The following is an 11,770-nucleotide window of genomic DNA, read 5'->3' on the forward strand; positions in this document are numbered from 1 at the left end:
CTCTCTATGGTTCACTTCCATACTTCAGGACAGGTCTGTAAGGTTTTATTCTCTACGGTTCAGCTTCCATACTTCAGGACAGGTCTGTAAGGTTAGTCTCTCTATGGTTCAGCTTCCATACTTCAGACAGGTCTGTAAGGTTTCGTCTCTCTATGGTTAAGCTTCCATACTTCAGGACAGGTCTGTAAGGTTAGTCCTCTATGGTTCAGCTTCCATACTTCAGGCAAGGTCTGTAAGTTAGTCCTCTATGGTTCAGCTTCCATACTCTCACGGAAGGTTGTAAGGTTAGTCGCTCTATGGTTCAGCTTCCATACTTCAGGACAGGTCTGTTTAAGGTTTAGTCGCTCTATGGTTCAGCTTCCATACTTCAGGGCAAGTCTGTAAGTGTATCTGATATGTAGATGAGTTCCTATTGTTCTTCACCATGAGACATGGAATGCATAGTTATACCATACAGAAATGACAGCTACAGTACCAACTCAACCTTTACATTCAAATCTACTTATAAATGCCATACTTATTGAAAAAGACCAGAAGCGATAATGATGTAGCCTAATAATGATCACACAGAGTTGCCTCTTCCAGTACAGTACACTGTAGAAGTCAAAATGTATCAAGTCTCAGAGTAGGAGTGCTGATCTAGGATCTATCTCGCTTTCTCTCTCTCTGTATCTTATCTAAGACGCATGATACATACAGCCTCAGAGATCTACTCAGCTATGGCTAACTAATTATTCTGAAGAATACCACTGCTATATCAGTGAAAATGTCCTCCGGTTGCTTTGAGTCAGAGAGCAAAATGTAAGGTTATAGCCTCATGGCATTCTCAAGTGTTTTGACCTTCCAAAGTTCATTTACAAGAAGGTTACTTTCCTTCCCACAGTATCATTACAACTGTACATCATCATCATCATCATCATCATCATCATCATCATCATCATCATCATCATCATCATCATCATCGCAGGATGTTGATTCCATCCCCAAAAATGTCATGCATATCATCATGCTCTTCCAACGAAGGACCAGACATAATCAAGCATGACAAGAGTGATAGCAAGTACAGTTCATCACATGAAACCTTGCAGAATCTTAAAGCGCCTCTGTTTCTCTCCATCAGTATGTCTTCTTAAGCACATTCTCCTGCAGTGTTCTTCCAGTGTCTCAACCTTTTCATTAAGACAAGCAGTCTATGGTCTTTACTCCTTGAGGGAGCTCTTAAATTAAGTCAGCTACTCATCTCTCGGACTGAACGTCCCATCCCACAGACCAGTGCCTGTCCACGGACTAGAAGTCGAGAAACACWGCTCAGTTCTACCTGGAGTTGCTGGTCTCTGCCAGCCTGTTGTTCATGATCCCCAGAGCACCCACTCCTCCAGAGAACCCGTTATGTCTCGAGCCCCCACACACCGTCCTGGGATAACCGTTAGCGGACTCTGATAACTGCTTCTGCATGAGTGCCAGTGAGACCTTATTCGAGGCCGTCAGGTCCTTCATTGATATCATCTCTCCCGAGAGTCTGCGTCCTCCTCCCTCCATGTCTCTTTCGTGGGGTCCCGAATCCCCCGAGTCCAGCGTGCGTTTGATTCGGAAGCGACCTTTACGGATTCTCGAACCAGGCCGGATGGCGTTGCGGCGACCCAATGGGAAAGAGTTGGACTTGATTTTACACCGCTGGCAGCATAGATTCTGAAGCATCCAGTTGAGCACCTGAATGAAGGAAGTATTAAGGGAATTTGATTAGACATTTAAAATACAGATAGAGTTGCCTCAGCCATTTGAGTACAACAATGCATGCATACAAAATGATGAAGGATTAAAAATACAATATTGTCGACAGACTCATTTCCATTGTTCAACATCTACCTGRTTGATGACGATGGAGATGACGTTGAACAGAGAGTAGATGCAGCACACGCCCATGAGGATGAACAGGCAGTTGGCCAGACGGTACAGCGGCTGGTACTCATAGTCCGCTCTCTGGCTCGACACCAGATCCCCAAAGCCGATGGTACTGGAGGAGGAGGAGGCGGAAGAAAAAGAAGAAGAGTATGACTTTATTGCCTGTATTTATCCCCTTCGAGACTAGGGTTCAGAATCCCAGTAACTTTCCCCAAATTCCCCAGTTTTCCAGAAATCCGGTTGGAGGATATCTTACTTATTACCTCCCAATTCCAGGAATCGGTAGTACTTTATGACAACTCCACTTAATAAAGCATCGATAATGGATTATTAAAGAGTTTAATATTAATTGATGAATCATTACACCATTCATAAGATGTTTAATATATGTCTTTATTAAACCATTTCCTAATCATTAGTTAAGTATTTTTGCATGGCCTCATCTAAAGTGTGGGCTCTTTATACTTTATAAATATTTTATAAATGTTTCGTGTGACCAATGTAATTTTTCACTAAAAGATGGACATGCTCCTTAAGGTTCAAAATAGACCCGAGAACATATCAATGGTTAAAGAATAATCACAATGCACAGGATGTTAAACTAAAAATATTGTCTAATAAAAGCATGAGCTGGCGCACACCCAGAGAAAATTATTTTAATTTAGAGGTGCTGACTAAAGTTTTTTTTACCCCAAAAATTACAATTTACAATTGGCTCATTCATCCCCCTCCTCTCCCCTGTAACTATTCCCCAGGTCGTTGCTGCAAATGAGAACGTGTTCTCAGTCAACTTACCTGGTAAAATAACGGTAAAATAAAATAAAAAAAATAAAAAAACTGGGAGGTTATACATATGGAGTGTGCACCAGCTCATGCTTTTTATTAGACAATATAAAGTGCCTTGCAAAAGTATTCATTCCCCTTGGCATTTTTCCTATTTTGTTGCATTACAAGCTGTAATTTAAATGGAATTTTATTTGGATTTCATGTAATGGATATGCACAGAATAGTCCAAATTGGTGAAGTGAAATAAAAAATAAATACTTGTTTCAAAAAATTATTAAAAAGAAAAACCGCAAAAGTGGTGCGTGCATATGTATTCACCTCCTTTGCTATGAAGCCCCTAAATAAGATCTGGTGCAACCAATTACCTTCAGAAGTCACATTATTAGTTAAATAAAGTCCACCTGTGTGCAATCTAAGTGTCACATGATCTGTGACATGATCAAAGTATATATACACCTGTTCTGAAAGGCCCCAGAGTCTGCAACACCACTAAGCAAGGGGCACTACCAAGCAAGCGGCACCATAAAGACCAAGGAGCTCTCCAAACAGGTCAGGGACAAAGTTGTGGAGAAGTACAGATCAGGGTTGGGTTATAAAACACTATCAGAAAGTTTGAACATCCCACAGAGCACCATTAAATCCATTATTAAAAAATTGAAAGAATATGGCACCACCACAAACCTGCCAAGAGAGGGCCGCCCACCAAAACTCACAGACCAGGCAAGGAGGGCATTAATCAGAGAGGCAACAAAGACACCAAAGATACCCTGAAGAAGCTGCAAAGCTCCACAGCTGAGTTTGGAGTATCTGTCCATAGGACCATTTTAAGCCGTACACTCCACAGAACAGGGCTTTACGGAAGAGTGGCCAGAAAAAAAGCCATTGCTTAAAAAAAAATAAGCAAACACGTTTGGTGTTCGCCAAAAGGCATGTGGGAGACTCCCCAAACATATGGAAGAAGGTACTCTGGTCAGATGAGACAGAAATGTTGCTTTTTGGCCATCAAGGAAAACGCTATGTCTGGCGCAAACCCAACACATCTCATCACCCAGAGAATACCATCCCCACAGTGAAGCATGGTGGTGGCAGCATCATGCTGTGGGGATGTTTTTCATCGGCAGGGACTGGGAGACTGGTCAGAATTGAAGGAATGATGGATGGCGCTAAATACAGAGAAATTCTTGAGGGAAACCTGTTTCAGACTTCCAGAGATTTGACACTGGGAAGGAGGTTCACCTTCCAGCAGGACAATGACCCTAAGCATACTGCTAAAGCAACACTTGAGTGGTTTATTAAGGTGAAACGTCTTGGAATGTCTTGGAATGGCCTAGTCAAAGCCCAGACCTGAATCCAATTAAGAATCTGTGGTATGACTTAGCGGAATACCTGTCGACAACATCCAGTGAAATTGGAGGGCGCACAATTCAAATAAATAATCGTAATATTAAACATTCATTAACATACAAGTATCTTGTATCATTTAAAATCTTAAATTCTTGTTAATATAACTGCATTGTCCGATTTACAATAGGCTTTACAGCGAAAGCATACCATGCGATTGTCTGAGGACGGCGCCCCACATCAACATATTTTTCAACCAGCACAGGCTTCACAAATAGCGATTAAATAAATCACTTACTGTTGAAAATCTTCCTCTGTTTGCAATCCCAAGGATCCCAGCTACAACATGAATGGTCGTTTTGTTAGATAAAATCCTTCTTTATATCCCAAAAAGTCTGTTAAGTTGGCGCCATCGATTTCAGTAATCCACTTGTTCAACATGCAGACAAAGGAATCCAAAAAGCTACCGCTAAACTTCGTCCAAAGAAGTAAATCGTTTCTATTTAATCCTTAGGTACCCTAAATGTAAATAAACTATAATATTTAATACGGAAAGTAGTATGTTCAATAGGAAAGTAAAATTAGTAAGCTCACGCCCTCTTTCTCGCACGCTGAAAGACTGATATTGTTTCCGGTGGTCTCTTCCCAAAAACATCAAATTCTTACTTGTTTTTGAAGAAACAAGCCTGAAACCTTGAATAAAGARTGTTGACATCTAGTGGAAGCCATAGGAATTGCAATCTGGAAGCCAGAATTACATAGGACTCATAGCTTTCCATTATAAGAGCCTGGGACTTAAGAACAAAAACMGGGTTTTCTTCGGATTTTCACCTGCCATATCAATTCTGTTATAGTCTCAGACATTATTAAAATTTTTTTTAGAAACTTCAAAGTGTTTCCTATGCAATGCTACCATTATATGCATATCTTGGCTTCTGGGTCTGAGTAACAGGCAGTTTACTTTGGGCATGTTAGTCAGGCGGAAATTCAGGAAAATAGACCCTAGCTCTAAGAATTGCTGTACACCAGCAGAACCTATCCAACTTGAAGGAGCTGGAGCAGTTTTGCCTTGAAGAATGGGCAAAAATCCCAGTGGCTAAATGTGCCAAGCTTATAAAGATATACCCCAAGAGACTTGCAGCTGTAATTGCTGCAAAAAGTGGCTCTACAAAGCATTGACTTTGGGGGGTGAATAGTTATGCACGCTAAAGTTTCTTTTCTCTTATTACTTGTTTGTTTCACAATCTTCAAAGTGGTAGGCATGTTGTGTAAATCAAATGATACAAAACCCCAAATTTCCATTTAATTCCAGGTTGTAAGGCAACAAAATAGGAAAAATGCCAAGGGGGTGAATACTTTCACAAGCCACTGTATTTCCATGTGAAACAACTGTTGCAAAGACTTGAGGAAGAGTTATAATGTGAATGTTTTGCTAATGTTGTCAACCTCGCAAATGCAAACTAATCCTAAAACAGGGAGATGTAACCTACACACAACAGCTGGCCGGACCGACAGTTTTTCGCTGGTGGGTTTTTATTCCTTCAGTACTACTGATATGTCATTGAGGTAGAAATGTAGGATTTGCAGGTAAAAATGTTACAGGTGTAGGATCTAAATTTCATCATCAATGTTGCAGGAAATTTCCTGCTTGTAGTGTGTTCATTGACTGAGAGTTGGGTGATCAAATTTGGAGACTTCGCAAACCGGATCTCCCAATTTCTAACAGTTCTGGGTTTACCGAGATTATACAGATTTTTTATGATTTTTATTAGGATCCCCTTCCTGGGGTGCGACATGACGAAAAAATATATTATAGAAAAAACACATCTCTAAGGAGACTGCAATCCACACACTGGTTTTGGTAGAAAAGTCACTGCCAAGAAACACTTCTGTTAGCATTTCAACTAAATACTACTCAGCTAGAGGTGCTAAGTACTAATAAAAAAGTGTCACTGTCTCATTTCACTTTATTTTGTGGTAGAAAACCACTCCAATAAACACACATTTTTCTATAAGTATTTCTAACTCTGTGTTGTGTTCTCACATAGTTTATACTATTGATATGTGCTGGGGACATTTTGCAGATCTAGTGCGTAATGGACAAGGACATCCCTGCGGCCTAACCTCCCCTACACCCGAGACGCGCTGGCCAATTGTGCAACCGCCCCATGGGTCTCCCGTCGGGCCCGGTACGACAAGAGCCTGGACTCGAACCCAGAATCTCTAGTGGCACAGTTAGCACTGCGATGCAGTGCTTACATGCTGACGCAGACGGACAACGCCGCGTGCGCGAGCGTCGCAAAATACATTAGAAAGTCCATGTTATTCAATTATTGCACCACACTGCTCGCACGCGCCAACGAGCATCTGCGATGCCATGGGCTAAAATAGAAGTAATTCCTATTTCTGACGCAGATCGCACTGCAAGTCCTGCCTCTCCCATCTCCTCATTGGTTTATAGAAGCAGGTACCCACGTGCCATCTCCTCATTGGTTATACCCATGTGGGTGATTGAAAGACGAAATGTTTTGCCGGTTGTCGTGGTAAAAGTGTAGATGCCAATCACCATATAAGTTCAAATATGAAAAKGCCTGGAAGGAGGAGAGATGACTAGAAARGATTCGGTTGGCCGTTTTATGTGTGGATTAATTGTCGGAGTAGAAGACCTTGTGCATTTCAGGTAAAATAACCACTCAATGTTTATATCRCAGGACAAATTAGCTAGCAACAGCAAGCTAGCTAAATAGGACAAATTAGCTAGCAAATGTAAGCTAACTAGCTAAATTGCCAWACATGTTTAATGCTTTTCGACCTGTTCCCAAATTAATGTCATTGGTTCAGAGTTTGTTTTGATATTTTAACCTGCGTGTCGTGATCGCGTTTGGTTAAGGGGGACAAAATAAATTTATGCACGATAGCGCATGATTTCGTGCAGCCGGTTTGGGTTCCGTGTTAGAACACTACGCCACATGGGAGGCGCATTTGAAGGAGCATCAGGTACTGCTGGAATGTCCATCTTTTGGTGAGAAATTACACTGTTCACTCAAAACATTTATATTTATAAAGTAAAAAGAGCCCACACTTTAGATGAGGCTACGCAAAAATAATTGAATAATGATTAGGAAATGGTTTATAAGGACCTATATTAAATATCTTATGAATGATCTTATAAATCATTATTAAATACTTTAAAAGTGGTTTATACATGTGTGAATAACTAGGTTACTAACACTTAAAAATGTGAAAGTAATGATTAATAACAATTTACTAATCCATTTTAAATCCTTGTGGAGTGTGGAGTTATTATAAAGTTCTACCCAGGAATCTTCCAACCGGGATTTATGGAAAACCAGATCAGTTTAGGAAAGAGACATACACACACACACACACACACCAAAGAAGAGGTTGAAGAACAGGGCCAGCCACAGTGCAGTGCCTTGATCAAGGGCAAAACGACAGGATATTTACTCTACCCATTAGATTTCCCCTTCAGTCAGACTCAAGATTCCTAAAGAGAACCCTCCATCCAGTTACTGTCTGGCCCACCTCTCCGAGCTCCGACCTTACCTGAATGTGACGAAGCAGAAGTAGAGTGAGTCCAGGTAGGCCCATCCCTCCACGGGGGTGTACATGGCCGAGGCGCAGCAGGAGATGATGATGGCGGATAGCCCCAGGATCAACATGACGTGGTAGACCGACGGCTTCCACCCCGGGAAAGAACACGCTGAGAAGTCATGGCGAATACCCGGCGGGAGGAGGCCAGAGTTACGAATGCGCCGTTCCCTCACGGCCTTCATGACCACGGCCAGGAGGGTGATAATGCGTTCCAGGAAGAGGTTAAAGAACAAGATGGTGGCGGCGCAGCCGAGGAGACCGTAGAAGATCAGGAACACCTTCCCTGCTACCGTCACTGGAGTGGACATCCCGAAACCTACAGGTGGCAACAGAGAGATGGGGTTAGAGTAATGGATTGCTTAATTGATTGAGTGGTTGATTGATTGACTGGATGATTGGTTGATTGATTGATGAAAGAAGATTAGACCACTAAAGGCCCAGAGGAAGGCGTCTAACACACCACAATGTAAGTCTGTTTGTCTGTTCCTAATAATCCTCAGGTCATTGCAGGTATCTGAATGCCTCATTTCCTTCTTCTCGGGTAGACACTAAGGCTGCGTTTACACAATCAGCCCAATTCTGATATTTTTTTCAGTAATTGGTCTTTTGACCAATCAGATCAGCTCAAAAAAATCTGATGTGTAAAGATAGGATTTGGACTCCATGTGTAAACGCAATCCAAGTGAGTCCTGACCTGGGGTAAGATGTTTTAGACTACACCGTACATACCAGCATGTCTATTAACCAGCGCTGTACCAGCATTGGATGAGTTAAATAAAGTGAGTGATATTTTGCAACTGAAATATCTGGCAACATTCTGTTAGCATTAGACGTGGCACGTCTTTCGACTTCCTCTGGACTTCCTCTGGACTTCCTCAGAAGACAAGGCCATCAGTATTTGGGAGGGTGTGTGAGTAACTCAGTAATGAAGCTAAGCTCTGTAAATGATTGACATTTCTACTGGAGATGCATGATCTGGCCCTTTATTCCGTCAGAGGTCAGAGACAGACTCTGCAGCTGACACACATCTATGCTCACCAGCCAAAGTGTCTAGTAGTTGTGGCCACTCAATTCTACCTGTCAGTACATACTGTAACTGATTGGATAAGTGATCGTTGTGGTGTATTCTGTCAAGCAATAAACAAAGTGCAGGGAGATCATCGAGTGAGATTCTGTTTCAAGGTGAAATTATTTTTTAATCGTTGTCTTTTTTTGGCTGCTTCCAAATGGCCCCCATTTTCTAAATTCATCTCTGGTCAAAAGTAGTGCAATATATAGGCAATAGGGAACATTTTTGGGTACTATTTCTTTCCACCCAGGGCTTTTTAAATGTATTTTTTTATTTCACCTTTATTTAACCAGGTAGGCTATTTGAGAACAAGTTCTCATTTGCAACTGCGACCTGGCCAAATAAAGCAAAGCAATGTGACACAGACAACAACACAGAGTTACACATGGAGTAAACAAAAAACAAGACAATAACATAATAAACAGTCAATGACACAGTAGAAAAAAGAAAGTCTATATACAATGTGTGCAAAAGGCATGAGGAGGTAGGCAATAAATAGGCCATAGGAGCAAATAATTACAATAGCAGATTAACACTGCAGTGATAAATGAGCAGATGATGATGTGCAAGTAGAGATACTGGTGTGCAAAAGAGCAGAAAAGTAAATAAAATAAAAACAGTATGGGATGAGGTAGGTAGATTGGGTGGGTCATTTACAGATGGACTATGTACAGCTGCAGCGATCGGGTTAGCTGCTCAGATAGTTGATGTTAAAGTTGGTGAGGGAAATAAAAGTCTCCAACTTCAGCGATTTTTGCAATTCGTTCCAGTCACTGGCAGCAGAGAACTGGAAGGCGGCCAAATGAGGTGTTGGCTTTGGGGATGATCAGTGAGATATACCTGCTGGAGCGTGTGCAATTGGTGGTGCTGTTATCGTGACCAGTGAACTGAGATAAGGCGGAGCTTTACCTAGCATATGACTATAGATGACCTGGAGCCAGCGGGTCTGGCGACGAATATGTAGCGAGGGCCAGCCGACTAGAGCATACAAGGTCGCAGTGGTGGGTGGTATAAGGTGATTTGGTAACAAACGGATGGCACTGTGATAGACTGCATCCATTTGCTGAGTAGAGTGTTGGAAGCTATTTTGTAGACGACAATCGGAAGTCGAGGATCGGTAGGATAGTCAGTTTTACGAGGGTATGTTTGGCTGCGTGAGTGAAGGAGGCTTTGTTGCGAAATAGAAAGCCGATTCTAGATTTGATTTTGGATTGGAGATGTTTAATATGAGTCTGGAAGGAGAGTTTACAGTCTAGCCAGACACCTAGGTATTTATAGTTGTCCACATATTCTAGGTCGGAACTGTCCAGGGTGGTGATGCTAGTCGAGTGGGCGGGTGCGGGCAGCGAACGGGTGAAAAGCATMCATTTGGGTTTACTAGCGTTTAAGAGCAGTAGGAGGCCACGGAAGGAGTGTTGTATGGCATTGAAGTTCGTTTGGAGGTTAGTTAGCACAGTGTCCAAGGAAGGGCCAGAAGTATACAGAATGGTGTCGTCTGCGTAGAGGTGGATCAGGGAATCGCTCGCAGCAAGAGCGACATCTTTGATATATACAGAGAAAAGAGTTGGCCCGAGAATTTAACCCTGTGGTACCCCCATAGAGACTGCCAGAGGWCCGGACAACATGCCCTCCGATTTGTCACACTGAACTCTGTCTGCAAAGTAGTTGGTGAACCAGGCGAGGCAGTCATTGGAAAAGCCAAGGCTATTGAGTGTGCCGATAAGAATACGGTGATTGACAGAGTCGAAAGCCTTGGCCAGGTCGATGAAGACGGCTGCACAGTACTGTCTTTTATCGATGGCGGCTRTGATATCTTTCAGTACCTTGAGCGTGGCTGAGGTGCACCCGTGACCGGCTCGGAAGCCGGACTGCACAGCGGAGAAGGTCTGTTTATTAACTTGGCTTTCGAAGACTTTAGATAGGCAGGGCAGGATGGATATAGGTCTGTAACAGTTTAGTAGCTGTTCTCTGTTCCATCCCTCTAATAACTACAGTAATAAATTATACTAATGTGATGAGCTCCCTTTATGACTCCCTTTATGACTCTGTCGGCGCCGACAGAGATGGCCGCCTCGCTTCGCATTCCTAGGAAACTATGCAGTATTTTGTTTTTTTATGTGTTATTTCTTACATTGGTACCCCAGGTAATCTTAGGTTTTATTACATACAGTTGGGAGGAACTACTGAATATAAGAGCAACGTCAACTCCAGGAATATGACTTTCCCGAAGCGGATCCTGTGTTTTGCCTTCCACCCAGGACAATGGAGCTGATCCCAGCCGGCGAACCTAAACAACGTCGCCGTAAAAGGGGCAAACGCAGCGGTCTTCTGGTCAGGCTCCGGAGACGGGCACATCGCGCACCACTCCCTAGCATACTACTCGCCAAATGTCCAGTCTCTTGACAACAAGGTTGATGAAATCCGAGCAAGGGTTGCCTTCCAGAGAGACATCAGAGACTGTAACGTTCTTTGCGTCACGGAAACATGGCTCACTCGAGAGACGCTATATCGGGTAGTCGGTTGCAGCCAGCTGGTTTCTTCCACGACATCGGCGCCAACAGAAACAAGCAATCTTTCTCTGGTAAGAAGGGGGCGGGGGGTATGCCTTATGATTAACGTAGACGTTTCGGTGTGATCATAACAACATACAGAAACCTCAAGTCCTTTCAGCTCGTACCTGACTTTCAAGAATTCCTCACAATCAAATGTTGACCGCATTTATCTACAAGAGGAATTCTCTTCGATTATTCAATCCACCGAGCCGCTAGTATCATTCCCCCCCAAGCGCGACACATCGATGTCCGCTGAACAAAACTTTATGTTGATCTCTATCGTTAAACTGGGAAACCACAATCCTGAGGCGTGCATTCATTTGTAGCTGCGGGCATTTTTAATCACAGGCCTAAATCTAAAACCTAAGACTCCCTAAAAATTTCTATCCAGCCATAATCAACTGCGCAACCGATGGCTGGTAAAACCCTGGATCATTTGCTTCATTTCTAACATTCCGCGAAGCACTATAAGGCCCTCCCCCGCCGCTCCCTTATCTCTCTCGTG

At 42.8% G+C, this 11,770-nt stretch overlaps 1 protein-coding gene across 1 annotated transcript in view; it reads right to left on the reverse strand.

The window, feature by feature from the left end:
- Positions 1–1,314: 1,314 nt before the first annotated feature.
- The window catches only part of LOC112070818 (potassium channel subfamily K member 12-like), a 46,343-nt gene continuing 35,887 nt past the window's right edge, over positions 1,315–11,770 (reverse strand). The window contains exons 2-4 of the mRNA XM_024138266.2: positions 7,597–7,960; positions 1,867–2,014; positions 1,315–1,710 (exon numbers count right to left, since the gene is read on the reverse strand). Coding sequence (XP_023994034.2) covers positions 1,315–1,710; positions 1,867–2,014; positions 7,597–7,960 — 908 coding nt within the window. The remainder of the gene's footprint in view (positions 1,711–1,866; positions 2,015–7,596; positions 7,961–11,770) is intronic.

The sequence above is a fragment of the Salvelinus sp. IW2-2015 genome, unplaced genomic scaffold, assembly GCF_002910315.2.
Source record: "Salvelinus sp. IW2-2015 unplaced genomic scaffold, ASM291031v2 Un_scaffold1433, whole genome shotgun sequence".
Taxonomy (NCBI): domain Eukaryota; kingdom Metazoa; phylum Chordata; class Actinopteri; order Salmoniformes; family Salmonidae; genus Salvelinus; species Salvelinus sp. IW2-2015.